The 14682-nt window shown below is 41.3% G+C and overlaps 1 protein-coding gene across 1 annotated transcript in view; it reads left to right on the top strand.

Annotated features, from left to right (window-relative positions):
* The window catches only part of cacna1ib (calcium voltage-gated channel subunit alpha1 Ib), a 205021-nt gene extending 199072 nt beyond the window's left edge, over nt 1-5949 (top strand). Inside the window, exons 37-38 of the mRNA XM_076727506.1 lie at nt 126-340; nt 2120-5949. Of these exons, the coding sequence (XP_076583621.1) occupies nt 126-340; nt 2120-2788 (884 nt within the window). The 3' untranslated portion in view covers nt 2789-5949. The remainder of the gene's footprint in view (nt 1-125; nt 341-2119) is intronic.
* Nucleotides 5950-14682: the final 8733 nt, after the last annotated feature.

Raw genomic sequence — 14682 nt, 5'->3', positions numbered from 1 at the left:
AGACCTAAACCAGTCTAGTTCTACTGAAGTGGCTTATAAACATGCTTGTACAAGAAAGTCTTACAACAAAACTAGAACCATCAGCACTGGCAAAGCTCTATTAAACAACAACCCTCTCTTCTCAGATGGAGATGGAGGAAGTTGCAGTGGAGGTGGTGGCGGGTCTTCACCCGTCTTCCACCTACCTGCAGACTTTTTCCACCCAGCTGCTGCGGCTCATCCAGGCAGTCCTGGGCACGGTGTTAGTCCAGGGGACAGAGGGCCGTCCAGGTTGGCCTCTCCAGCCTCTTGGGCCTCCCTCCGCTCACCCAGAGAGAACAGCAGGCCTCTGAGCTCACAGGTATTATGGACAGATGAATGGACTCATGTGTGTCTGGATGGATGGATGGATGAATGGATGGATAGATGAATAAGGACCTGACATCAGTCTCTCTGTGCAACACATCAGAGACTTGATGGAACAGAGTAAATAGATAATTCCTATGAGAACATGCAGTGAACTGAAGTTGTCATGCATCAAAAACACTTCACGCAGTCAGATGGGATTTGTCAAATGAGGCATAAGAATGAGCTTGTAAGCCCAAATATAGCAATCTGGAGGCCTGATGCATGCATAGTAACAAAAATACTAATAACTGACCATAAATCTTTATTTTAAATGATGTATTTTAGCATCCTTTTGGCAGAAGGTGGCAACAGTTTCATTATCAGAACTTCACCGACGAGCGATTTGATCAGACGTCACTCAGCTACTTGTGTGGTTTATCATTCAGAAACTAAAGACTTCAGAACAGCTTCACCAGCTGATCCGAACTGAATATACACAAATCATTGCACTGCCCAATTGTGAACATATGCACGACACCTACCCCCCTGCCACTGATGTCCTACTGTCGTGTGAAACTGGTGAAGTTATTTAGTTAAAATTAAAGCGAGGATCAGATTGCTACTGAAACTAACACCTCCCCACTGTTGGCTCCTGCTTGAAACAAACAAGAGTGAAAAGACCCTTATTTTAGTTCTTGTCCCTGTGTAACCATGGAGACTGATTTTTCTTTCTGTCTCCTCTACCTGTTCGGTTTGTTTAGCTCGTGTCTGAGTGCTTCTGTGATCCTCAGCTGCTACAGTAATGCTCTGCGGCACTCAGCTAATTAGCCTGGCCAGCCCTGAGCCTGATACCGGCTCTGTGAACACTGTTGTTCTTGGCTCACGTTCACGTTCTCGTCTTTCCCTTTTCTTGCATTTCTTTCATTTCTTGCCATTTTTCTCTGGTGTTCTTTCTTTCTATGTGTCTTCTCTCCATCCTTTATCTTTTGGTTCTTTTCTGCCAGTCCCTCAATTTTGTCCTTTACCATAATCTCTTTCTCTCCCCTGTGGTCGTCTGTACTGTGAGCAGCGTGGATTAAGAACAATGACTAATACCCTCCTGCCCATGTAACATGAAAGAAAAGCTAATGGAAAATTAGGTGGGTTGGACCAATCAGGATGAACTTTACAGTTCTATTCTACCAATATCTTAAACCTAATTTAAAATTTAGTTTATGTTTCCTTTTATATAAGGTTAAAGTCTGCCCTTTTCTTCCATGTTTCCAAGTTCCAGTTTAAACTCTTATCTCTGTTTGAACTGTTAAGGTGCTGTTTAATTAAAAAACTTCAACAATGACTGCATTGACAGGCTGCGCTGATAGGGCAAAGTCAGCACAGCCCCTGGAAAATATGAGACAATTACTCAACCCAGTCAAATATCGTCAAAATTGGACATTTCAGCCTTTCTGCCATGCCAGTGAAGCAAGTTAATACTTTCAATTTATGGGGCAGCGCTGTATGAAAGGCCTGTGGGTCAACCACACAGGTCTTCTCTTGCCCCTGTTAAGGTGGGACAACTTACCAGTAACCAGTATATTTCTGCTGTGTAAGCCTAAGAAGAGGTCTGATTCACCAGAATAAGTGAAAACATGGGTGTTCAGAGCTTTGAACAGCAGCTACAAACCTCAGTTAATTTTTCATACTGTATTTTGGGGGCTTTGAGTCAATCTACAACCTTGGTCCTTGGTTGGTCCTTCTGAAGGCTAATTGCTTCCTTTCATTTTTTTTCACCACCTCCCTCCTCTTTGCGCAGCACCCGTCCCATAGTGACTCCTCCCTTGCCACAGGCAGTTCAGAGGGCAGCCTGCAGACCACTCTCGAGGAAGGGCTCAGCTTCAGCATCTCCCCACCTCGAGATCTTGATCTTCCCGTGCCTCTCCTCTGCCCCCTCCCCAGCTACCCTTTACACCCCCAGGGACCGGAAACGGGAGACCAGGACCATCCTGTACTAAAGAGACGCAGTACTACTTTTAACCTCCAGGCCACCAGGGGGCACCAGAGGAGTCAGAGCAGCTGCGGCGGTGGCAGCACCAGCCCCGGCTGCCCCCGACAGGACTCCATGGATCCTTCAGATGAGGAAGTGGGCACGGGGGCGGGTGCAGATGGCTGCCGTCAGACCCTCGACAGCGAACACTTGTCAGAAACACTGACCAGCCTCTCGCTGACATCGCTGCTCACCCCAGGCTCTCTGGCACCCCCCCTCGTGAAGAAATGTAACAGCACAGGCTCACTGGACCAAACCAACCTATCCACCCGGAGTAAAGATGGACGCCACTTCTATGGCATAGATACCCATGGTTACTTGTCCAACCCTTGGACGGAGGGAAGGGCGAGAAATGACGGGGAGGACAGTGATATCACAGGCTTCAGCATGAAAAGCAGCAGCCGACCCACAGACACAAGCTCCAGGAAAAATAGATGAAACACTTGTTGCCTCTCTGTAGTGGAAGTCTTTAACATTTGCATTTCTGGACCTTGGACAGAGCAGGGAGAGACTTTTAATACAGTACATGTCCTGTGAACCCCATTTTGAAATTCTCTCTCGTCTTTGAAGCGTCTGTCCTCCCTCTTTCCTCCTCGGATCTGGCTGCTCGGGATCAGTCATTTCTCAAAAGATTACACTTGCTTCTGAGTTCTGACACCCTTGCTTTTCCACAGGATATGTGGATGCTTTTTGAAAGGACCTTAATGACAAGGCGCTCAGCCTTTTAGCATCCAGCCTTGAAAGATGTGGCAGTCCTGGGCTTTACATTTGAACCTCCTGAAATACAGTATATTTGGAAATCCATTAGAGAGACAGGCCTGAATATTATAAGCTGATGTTATTTAAATGAAACTGCTAAAAAAAAAATTTAATTTCCAAATCGGAACTGGCTTGACCCAACGTGCCCTCAACCTTTGTGCAAAAACAGTGTCATCAACATTGGACAGATGGCAAACTCTGAAGCTTCTTTTGAGGAAGAACTGAACTTTGTACAGTTTTTTTTTTTTTTTTTTTGTTTTTTGTAATAACCATCGCTAACAGTAGCATCGACCAACCTTTTTTCCTCTTTAGCGGATTTGTTGGGTAACAGAAAATCGAAAGGTTGCATATTTTCTGTGTTCTGTTTCAGCTTCAATGTATTGAAGTTGCGTGAATGTAGACACATTTGTCTCCGTTTGTGAGGAGACAAGCAAGCATCCTTTGCTTGTCTTGGTCTTAAAATACTGGCTCACTGGCTAGTCTGAAAATTGACTAGGACCTCTTTGAATAGAAGAATGGATATGTGACTGCTGCTGAGAATATATGTGGGTTGTTGGTGGGAGCATTGGCCACTGTCAGAGTGGGCTCTGTGCTTTCTACATACCCATGAAAGGGCTAAAATGTACAGAGTGCAGACCTGGGCCAAATTGGCATATAATCTTGCTACCTAACATGCTGTTTGAAAGTAACAGATGTACCTTCAAGACACTTTTAAAGACTTTTCTGATTCTCATAACAGATACGTGTAAGACAGATATGTCACTGAAATGAACACTGACTTGTAAAACTATAAATCTGAATGCTCAGAAAATCATTTAAAATTTACTAAAAACTGCATTTAACAGATTTAAACTAAAAAGAGCTAAACTAAACTAAAACACCCAACACATCAAAGACTCTCTCAGCACCTGCACCTTTTGCTTATAGAACATGTCAAATGGGTTGTAACGATTCCAACAGATCAAAAAATATACTTTGCAGGGCAGGGGGTGTACAATTGATATAAGAGGTACATTAAATGCTTAAAAGATGGAAGAAGACAGATTGATGTCATCCAGTAGTACTCAATGAATCATAGGATGAAAAGAAGAAAATTCCTGCTAACGTGATAACTGCCCAGCAGTTACAACAGGTCAAAGTTTTCACTTATCTGCATGATTTGTTTGAACTTTAACGGCGCCTTACTTTTTCCTCCAGCACCTTCACCGTGTCAATGTTTTAGTTTCTTCTGCAGAACGAATGACATTTCTGCCAGCTTCAACTGCACTGGGTTGTACCATGCAGCTATGCGTAAGTTCAAATGTAGTCTAGTTTGAATGTAATTTTTAACTTAGGAGTTTAGTTTTTATTTTGAAGGTTTGCACCAGCTGAAACGTTTCCAGCTTAGTTAGCCCCTAGTATGTTTAAACTGCTCCATAAAGTAGCAGTTGGCATTTCCCGTATGGACTTTGAACCCAAACTAAAGACAGAACTATGAGTAACTTGTGCAATAGGCCACTGGACTTTATGTTTAGTGCTAATTAGCCCATGTTAGCATAGTAACATGTGACACTAAGACAATGAACCCTACATGCTATACATTAGCATTGTCATTGTGACCGTGTTGCTATGCTAGCATTAGCTTTTAGCTCAAAGCACATTAGCTTCACGGTACACGGGCTGCTCTGGAGTCAGTCTGGAGCTTCAATGCAAACTGAATGACATCAAACTGCCTTTAAAACCTTCTGTCATCGTTGAATGGCCCAGAGTAGGCTAAAGCACCCGATAATACTCTCGAGGTTGCCCAGCATGCAGTATGTCTGCGAGACCCTGGGTGGGGTTCTTGTACATTCAACGTGCTGTCAGATTTTCAGGAATTCAGACAACTCACAGGATTCATCGTTTTTGTTCGCAGCATTAAACCCAAATGATTATTTGACTCAGGTCTGTTTGAGTGTAGCAAGAGTTTAGAAAAAACCTAGACTACGGCAAGCAATGTGATCCAGATGAGTGTAACTAGTAACTTTGAGCACTTGTTTGTCAGACAGTTTGACAAATTGTGATGAACCATCATATCATATACTTGTGTCACAGTATTGTAAGTAAATCCAGAGCAGGTAGACCTCAGGTGGACCTATATGCACTCACACACAGCATCACATGCACGACACACTGAAGCACATACATACAGTACACGTTAAGCACACATACCCAAACAGTCATACATATCATACAAAGATGTCAATGTCCAAACACTGCAGGATGTTTCTGTTGTTGGAGATGAGACAGAAGAAATCTCAGTCTTCATCTCCTTCCCCACTTCGTCTTCATTGCCTCCTTATTCTCATTCACTTATATTATCTCCCTTCCGCAGGGAAGCTGGAGTATTAAATGACTATTGACGACTGCCCCTCTATTCGAGATATGCAATATGCTACAGTAGATGTACAGTTAGATGTATGAGACTCATATAGGTAGAGAATATGGTGAGAGAAGATTATATTTATGAATTCATGTATTAGAATAAAATGTCACCGAGATTCAAAGGTCACTGAAAGGATGATGATGTATTCATGTATTCCAGCGTGTTAGAGAGTGTGTTTTCTCTTTTTCCCTCCATCTTTCCAGCCCGATTTTCTTTCTCCAAAATGCATGTGGGTTTTTTATTTTTCTGTTTTCCTAAATGTCATTCTAGTGTCATATAAAAGTGAGATAGCTTTTCGATCTCTGACTCCTGAAGTTTTTCCTTCAAGGTTGTGTCAAAGCTTAATGTGAGTCCAAACTTCCTTCTTCATTCACGGTTCAAAAGTGTTATTAATCTTGTAAAGCAGTGTCCCCTGTGGAATGGCAGGATGCAGAGTTGGTAGCAATAGCTTGTTAAATTAAATTGATCTGAATGAATAATTTAGACTGAGGATTTAACTTCATTTATTTTTCATGCATTAATGTAACAGAAAATTTCCTCTTAAAGTTGTTCCCCTATGCCTCACTTTGCATTACATGTTTTGCCCTGAAGCAGGTAAGTGTTTTGTTTTTTCGGTCCTCTTTTTCAACATTTGTTGAAGTTCCTACAACTGCACTTTCATTTGTTTTGATAAGCTGTCTACCTTGAAGTGGTGTAGAGCTCGACTCTCAACAAACTGGCATTCATACAGCCAACAATGGTGCTGAGGAAGAAGAGCCCAAACCATTTAGACAAGCAGTCCTTAAAGAAATGCGAAATTTACTTTAACCAGTTTTGTGTACTTCATGTTTAACCTGTCTTTCTTTTTTTACACAGCTTCATTTTCCCTGTATGCAGGATCAGAGGCGCAGATAAATGTTGCTAATGGTCGATTTAAACACAAATGATGTGGTGCAGTGTTAGACTTGTTGCTGCTTTGAAGAAGATCTGTCCAATTTCTTTGTACCCAGTTACAGACGAGGAATTTGAGCTCATATCACCGGCAAGTGGCAACAGGTAAATGAAATGTTCCTGCCTGTCAAACAAGATGCTATCTAACATAGATTTATGTGGATATGACAGAAAACATTGTTCTGGACAATTCCTCTCAAACTGCAGAGCTCCAGTGTGAGTGGATTTTGTCACTCTTCCACCCTAAAGGTCTTCAGCTTCAGTCAGCCTTTCAAGCCGGCTATGGATGATAGTCTTACTGTTGCTAAAGTTGTTATCGTGGTTGTATTTAGATACACCTCACCTTTGCACTGCTGTGGTATGGCCTCTGTTTTACATGTGGTGGTGTTGGTGAACTGTGACCGCAACTTTGAAGGCTTGCAACTTTGACTTTGCCATCTTTGTCTAAGTTGCACCCACAGTTTCATAAATGTTGATCTGCAGCAGATATGCAGCAAATACTTTCATCATTTAAATTTCTGTTACTGCTGGATTTGTCCTTGTAGGGCAATAGATACTAGGACTCCAACTAAGTCTAATGTGTCAATGTTTTCTGGATTAGTCACATAATTGTGTTTGCCTATAACATGTCAGAAAATAGTGAAATATGAGCTTCACGAATATACAAAAATCAAAGTGGCATCTTCAAATGAAAACTCCAAAATATTTGTTTAACCATCTTAAAAGCAAAAAGAAAAGCAGCAAATTCTCACATTAGAGAGACTGAAACCAGAAAATATATGGACTCAGTTGATTCACAAAATAGCTGCTGATTAATTTTCTCTCATTCAACTGATTAATTGATTGATTGTTGCAGCTTTAATACATCCTAAATCTGAGTTTTTGTCTATTTACATGAAAAAAAAAATGACAAAATGTAGTTTGCCAGACAGTATTCTTCATTATATTGTGATTGTACTGTTCAACAAATATGGAGAACTGACTAAACTAAGACTAAGATCGTGTCTAAAAATGGCGACTAAATATGATGTAACTGTCCAACTAAGATTGTATTAACGTTAGTTTACTTTTAATGATCATCTATAGCATGGCATATATGAGATACACCTGTGTGGCCCAATCAGCTAATTGAGTTGTGGCTCCTTTCTTATCCACAAAAAAAACCTGCAGGAGTAAAGCATCCACACACTGCTGTTTGGCATCTTTACCCAAATGCAGAAACTGTTTGTCTGTTAGTTTTCCCTTTAACAGGAGCTACATGATAACTCTGTGAACTAATGGTTGCTGTTTTCCTCTCTGGGCTGGATCAAAGCCGCAGTTCAGTTAACATGCATTGAAAGTGTGACTTCTGAGGCGTTTATGGATCTACAGCAATTACTGTGTGTGAAAAGTCACGCAAGCTTTTGATTCTTTAATATAAAATTCCTCGCTCACTAGATGAAAATGAAAGCGCTCACATGTCTGTTTTTACCTCCAGCGTTATTTCGTTGCAGCTCAGCAAAGAAATTCTGTCCAAACACAATAAGAAATCCCTGCTGTCTTTTCTGCTGTACTTAGTCTGAGGGGATCCTGGGAAATAATCTCCTTGACAAATATTTGTACATTGTAAACAACAGATCTGGGCTCTGCTATTACTGCTTCATATTTAATCTTCTTTTTCCATCCACAAAAAAAAAAAAAAAAAAACTCTGGAAAGTCTGCTGGATTTAAAAAAACAACCCTGCAGCTTGTTTTGGTTGCTGGATGTTGGTGCTGTCAGATGAATGGAAGCAGTTTTTCAGGAATGCTGTAAATCATTTTACTTCACAAACATTAAAGCTTTGACCCAGAAAAGTTAATCACAAAGCTATAATAATACTGCACATTTGATTCATCTTTGATCTAGTTGTTATCAGGGATTTTCAAACACCAAAATTCACTATTTCTGGCTGCATGATGTTAATTTGTTCTCTCTTATCTCCAAAGCAATGTGATCGTTCTGTGGTAAAAGATTTGATGAGGAAAATTCATCTTCTTCTAATAAAATGTTTTAACCAACTCAAGGGATGGCAGTGTCAGATCTTCCTACTGGATGATTGCCATGAAATCATGTATGCATGATGTCCAGAGGATGAAGCCTGACTTGGGTGACCACTTGATTTTTCCTCTCCGACCACCAGAAAGTTAACATTTGTGGTGTTAAGTGAAATGTTAAACCAGCAATTGGATGGATAACCATGAAATTTGGTACACACATTTATGTCCTCCACGGGATGCATTGAGACAACTTTAGTGATCCAAACCTTATATGTAGCACCATCATCAAGTCAAAATTTTAATTTGTCCAATACTTTATGACCAAATAGCTGCAAAACTAATAACATTCCCATCTGGCAATTGTAAGTATGCTATTCTGTAGATGCAAATACTGAACCTGCTAAACATAACGGTATTAGCACTGAGACTGTACAGCCTCACAAAGCTGCTAGCATGGCAGCACCAACACACACTTTAATGCAGGAAAATCACCTAACCTAACTTTCTACTTCGTTACTTTGTGCATCCATACACGTTCTCTTTGACAACCCCCCACCCATCCGTCCGTCCATCCATCCAACCTCAGTTACACTCAATCTCAATCAATCTGCATTAAGCACCTCCACTCATCCCTCTGCTGCCACTTTCTCCCTTTCATCTCTTATTTTCTCCTCTGATCTCACTCAGGCCTGGGCCATTACAGTGAGGAGCTGCCAACTCCGAGAGAAACGCCATTAGTGAAATATATTTGACACAGCTTTGCTATCACATAAACCCCATAGAAATTAATTCTAACTCTATTTTCTGCTCATTTCCTCGTGCTGGATAACAAAGCAGTGGAACTTTTCTCATAAATCCTCCAGCAGACATGTGGCACCAACAAGGAATATGTATAGAGGTTATTAGAAATCACATCTGCAAACTCAAGCATGTAGTCACACCTATATAGTTCCTGTCTTTGGTCTGAATGAGAACACGTTTACATTTGTAAGCATGACTGAATTAAAACAGTGGGGAGCCCTGGGGCAAAAATGAGCCGTGGTTCAATCCCTTTATTCTCTCTGCATTGTGTATGTTGCCTGACGCCTCCAAATGCCCATCGAGTGCAGTGTGCACAGCAGACTACACAGTGCAGTTTAATTATATTTTGCCTAAAGCTCCAGAAAGCGAACTACTCCTGTATTACCTGCACCCATGTTATGTTGCTCAGTCCACCCAATAGTTATCCTGGTATCTCTGTCCACAGTGGTGGATCAAGGGACAGACCAACATTGCCGCCTCTTGAGCTATGGTGCTAGCACGACTAAAACAACCTCCTCCAGTTTTGTGCTGTAAAGCAATCCATCAGGGTTGTGTTCTTTTGTTTGTTTGTTGGTGGTTTTTTGGCCACAGCTGGCGCACAATGGAAAGTGCTGCACAGAGGCTGGTGACAATGGCATTCTGCTCAGAGAAGGACATTTTTCTTCAGTGTTTCTGCTATTTTGAAGAAACACTTTTCTTGACTCAGTCTTAAAGAACTGGACTTCTATACTACCATTTTATCAGTTTAACTTAGCATAGGTGATCTGCTGTGATAAACCTGTCATTAACAACAAGTAGTAAAGCTAACAATCTACATGATAGCAAAGTTCACAAAAACATAATTTGTATCATCATACAATACGCTGAGATCTACTCCGCAAGTATTTTTCCACCTTCTCCCTCAAAAAAACTAAATCTTGTTGACGCAAACACTGCTTTAAGAAAATCTCAGTCCATATTAAAACACAAAAACACAATTTAAGTGCTGTGAAAAGCATGCCAAACCAGCAGGCAGCGATATAACTCTATGCCATGTTGGCCAATGAGAAGCCTGCAAAAAAACAATTAGCGGTAGGCTACCTGTAACTGAAGGTATAAAACTAGAGATCTGTATTGTGGTAGTGTTGGATTATGTGGCAGTGACTGGCACCTCTGTTCTTCTTTATAGTAGAAGATTAACTGTAATATACAAAAGTCCTGTTAGCAAATTTAGCACCAGCACTATCTTAGCCACATCCGCCACTGCACAAAATTACCTCATGTAAACAAAGGAGATAATGGTGCACACTCTGTCATCACAAGCCAAAACTCTGTTTTCCCTGTCTGCATGACAACAGTGTGAGCTTGTTTGTGGATGAAAAAGCTGAAACATAGAAAAGTTAGGTTTTAAAAAAAGAAGAAAAAATACTTGTACATGTGGACGAGCCTGAGAAGAAACCTCTGCATGAGTTCTGTGCAGTTTTGGTGTATTCCTCCTGACTCTGACTTGAACTCTGAGCATGTTTTTTAACCTATTAGAGAAAGAAATTGCCTTGTGGCAGACACGCTCTTAAATAAGCACAGTGCAAATATGTTGTGAAAGCACATGTAGGTCTGGTAAAGCAAGACATCTGTACTAGGTGAGTTTGAAAGAAGCACTAGGTCTCCTGCCAATACTGCTAGAGCGACAGGTGGGGTTTTTTGTCATAGATAAGAGGTGATGTAGTTAACTGGCGATGGAGGTTCACCTACAACCAGCTGCCCTGCACTCACAACTGAGTAAACACAACAAAATATTTCTCTGGTTGTAGGACATGAAAAGGCTCAGCGCTGGTTGAGTTAAGTCATTTAAAAAATTCCGCCAGCAAGGCCAATCCTGTTATGCATGGAGAGCAAGCTTCTGCAGACACTCTGACACACACACACACACACACTTTAAGGCACTGCTTGAGTTTGTGCCAAGCCATCCTACAGCTCAGAATTAGTCCAGCTCAGAATAAGCATGAAGCAGACCTCACACCTGAGACTCACACATCTGGGCATCTGCAATATACTCTAATCAAAGGCAGCATGTAAGCAAACAACAGGCTCCCAAGTGTGGGTGTCCAAACTAATTCAGCAGTCTTTAATGAGAGGCTGGTCAATAGAAAATGACCAGGAATCAGGCTGAGACCCTCAGGCAGAGTGATCCAACACCTGAGAGAAGAATGTGAATAGAAATAAGGCTGGTGAGGATGGCTGATAGATGAAGCCAGGTATAATGGACCTGTCAGTTCTTTGCTAAATGAGGGGAAAGAGGGATCAATGGGTTAATTGATAGATGAATGCATAAATGGATGACTGTGAAGTGGGTGTTGCTGGTGGTAAAACTTCTCCATATCAATCGTGCTTAAGCCTTCTGGACCAATAGCATGGATGGAAGTGATTCCAAAAGAGCATTTAGTTTTTAATACACTGCCTGGCCTGAAAATATAATTTGACGACACCAAAAAAATAAATTAAAAAAATCCATTTTTGTCCATTTTATTAAGTTTATTAAGTTATTAAGTTGATGAATTTGTATCTTCTCAAAACAAGTGAAGAAACATTTTAAAAGTGTTTTAAGGAAAGCAAAACTTTTTAGGGCTGATAATTGTCTACATTACTTGGTAATATGGATAGTTCTCAACATAATTAGGAGCTGAAGGAATACACCTATTTTAAGAGAGTTGCTGATTAACATGTAGATATCAAAAACAGGAGGGGAAAGGTCAGAATTCTTACATTAATTCTTACGAGTTTTAATCTTTATCTGATTAATATATATTCTAATACCATATGACCTTAGTGGCATATTTTTAACTATTTTCTCTATTACAATCTATTACAAACACTTAGCTGTGTGAAGAGCTTATGCCAGGTGGATAGTTGACAGTAGCAGCCTCTGGTGTGCAGGATGGGAGGATTGGATGCACAGTAGCTGGGAGCCAGAGCAACTGAGCAGCAGCCTGCTGGACATCGGCATCACGGTGACCACATACTGTCTGCAAGCGCCTTTAGTGGCAGAGTCCACCATTCGCTTGCTGCTCTCACTAGAGGGATTCACAGGAAACACGCTCTTAACTGTTAACTCTCTCCCCAGAGCTCTTTTAAGTAACTTTTAATACAAATGGAACACATTACTGTGTGTCACATTTAAAGTGATGAAAAATTCTGTTACATTTCTTGGACAAAGTAGCTGCACAATTAGTGTTTGCTGCCTCCATAACTTCAGAATCTAATTTGAAAGGAGAAAACATCCTTCTGTGGATTATTATCATGTTTTTGGACTAAATATTTTTCCTGCAGTGAATCATCTGGACCTTTGTTGATGTTACCACACCGTGTGTTATTGACAGACATCGAGAGACGTCATCGGTGAGTTGCCTCAATGTTACATCAACCTTAAAAGCATTTGCTTATCTGCTGTTGGTATTTATTGTTCCTGTTCTCGTTATTGTATCTTTAAATGGTTCAAGGATCACAACTCAAAAACTCTTGAAATAAGGAAAATTCTAAAAGCCCCCTCCCAGTGTTCACTTCAAGTGGCCGACTCGTTCACTAACAGCACATCACTAGTTCAAAAGGACCTCTCACACTGTGACGCACAGAGAGATAGAAGTCAGCCACCAGCTGTTGCATGTCATCCGATGTTGACCAGCTGTGGGGTCTTCAAGAGCTTCCTCTTGTTCTCACTGTTGCTCCACATCTGCTCCTCAGTGCTTTCTGTGTGTATGAAGTATCTATGTTGGCAGACTTCACAGCATATACGAAAAAGCGCCATCAGCAGTGATTGTACCTGCCACGTCAGGAGAGCCCACCTGCAGTCAGCTCCAACACCTCCTAATTAGGACATTTAACAAGGAAATGTTCAATCAGCTCTTGTCAGCACTGAATGTTAAATGCCACACAGTTTCAGTAACCAGTGATCCGACACAAACAGAAATGTCATTCTTGCATTATTGACTCAAGTCAGGCTGGTCAACTCGAGCTTCTAACAGACTCATAATGAGGATTAATTGCCTCGAATGCCTCTTAAAAATATTTTCCTCTGAAGAATAATTTAAGATAAAGAATCCAACCCACAAGCTAATTTACAAAACCAGCTCCGATCCAACCATCTGTGACTTTGCAGCTCCAACAGTGGATTAGAACATAATGTGATAACCACAAAATTACCCCCTTTAGAAAAGTGTGCTGGTCATAGTTTAGTAATAAGGGTATAATTTTAATTGTTTGTTTGTTTTGTTTTGCTTTCAGATTCTTCAGTTTGTATACCAAAGTGGACAATTGAGAAGAAGCAACAGGGTCAAGAGCAGTTCTTGCTGCTATAGTTTCTTTGGAGAAATACTAAAGGTACGTCAGACTGAACACACATACACAGACACACATCACCGACGAGCCACGTGTGACCACTTGATAGAATTTACAGTGCAATAACAAGATAAGAGGTCTCTCAATTTAATTTGATTCCCATAAAAAAAGGAAAAAAAAAACGTAATTAGGCCATAGAGAGTGAACTGGTGGGCCGTAGAGAGCCAATTAATCAGAGGAATGACTATACGTGTGTTTCCTCTCTGTCAGTGGTGTGCTGCACGATAAGAGGCCATTGAGGGCAGAAAAAGGAGGAGGCTGCACAATGCAACATGCAATTACCGCCCCTACCTCCTCCTTCTCCAGCTCTGGCTTAACATAACTCTCACATACCGATGCCACATTCAGCATGGAGCAGGAGGGAGAAACAATGGGAGAAAGTGCTTAAAGATGAGCTGTGTGGAGGCGCCAAGCATGTGCGCGGTCTGGCACGTCGGCGTCCTCCTTCTACAGCCAGCAAGGACTGGGAGACAAAGGGAGCGTGATGGCCTCTGCATCAGTGCTGGCGGAGAAAGAAGCACTGACTCATTCACATATGGACATGCTCAGTCATACACACATATGAGGGGGGCAACACACAAATGGACAGCTGTGTTTGTTTGCGGTGTTTGTTTATAGAAATGTGTGCATGCATCTGAATCTGCAACGCTGAGTCCTCATTGTCACTGACTGAATGAGTACGTTTTCACAGTGGATATCTACATACTCAGTGACAATGACTCTTTGAACTGAACTGAATGAAGCGATATGTGTCAGCAAGCACACTTATTCATAATTTTCCACCTGCCATCTGTTTCCCTGCTTGTCAACACATAAACTACATGTCTGCAGTAAGCCTATGTGGGCAGATGCATTCAACCCATTAAGGGTAACCATGAAGTGTAAAAACAATGAAATATCACCAGAAGCTACAATCATCAGTGTCTTAAAGGTGTAATGTGTCACTCCAAACAAACTGGGTGCAACGTATCATCACAATGACCTCTAACTGTTGCTCACTATAGCTATCTTTGGCTGTAGCTACTAGTTTCCATTTGCTAGTTAGCGGTGC

The sequence above is a fragment of the Chaetodon auriga genome, chromosome 4, assembly GCF_051107435.1.
Source record: "Chaetodon auriga isolate fChaAug3 chromosome 4, fChaAug3.hap1, whole genome shotgun sequence".
Classification (NCBI taxonomy): Eukaryota; Metazoa; Chordata; class Actinopteri; order Chaetodontiformes; family Chaetodontidae; genus Chaetodon; species Chaetodon auriga.
This window is presented reverse-complemented; position numbering and strand designations above follow the sequence as displayed.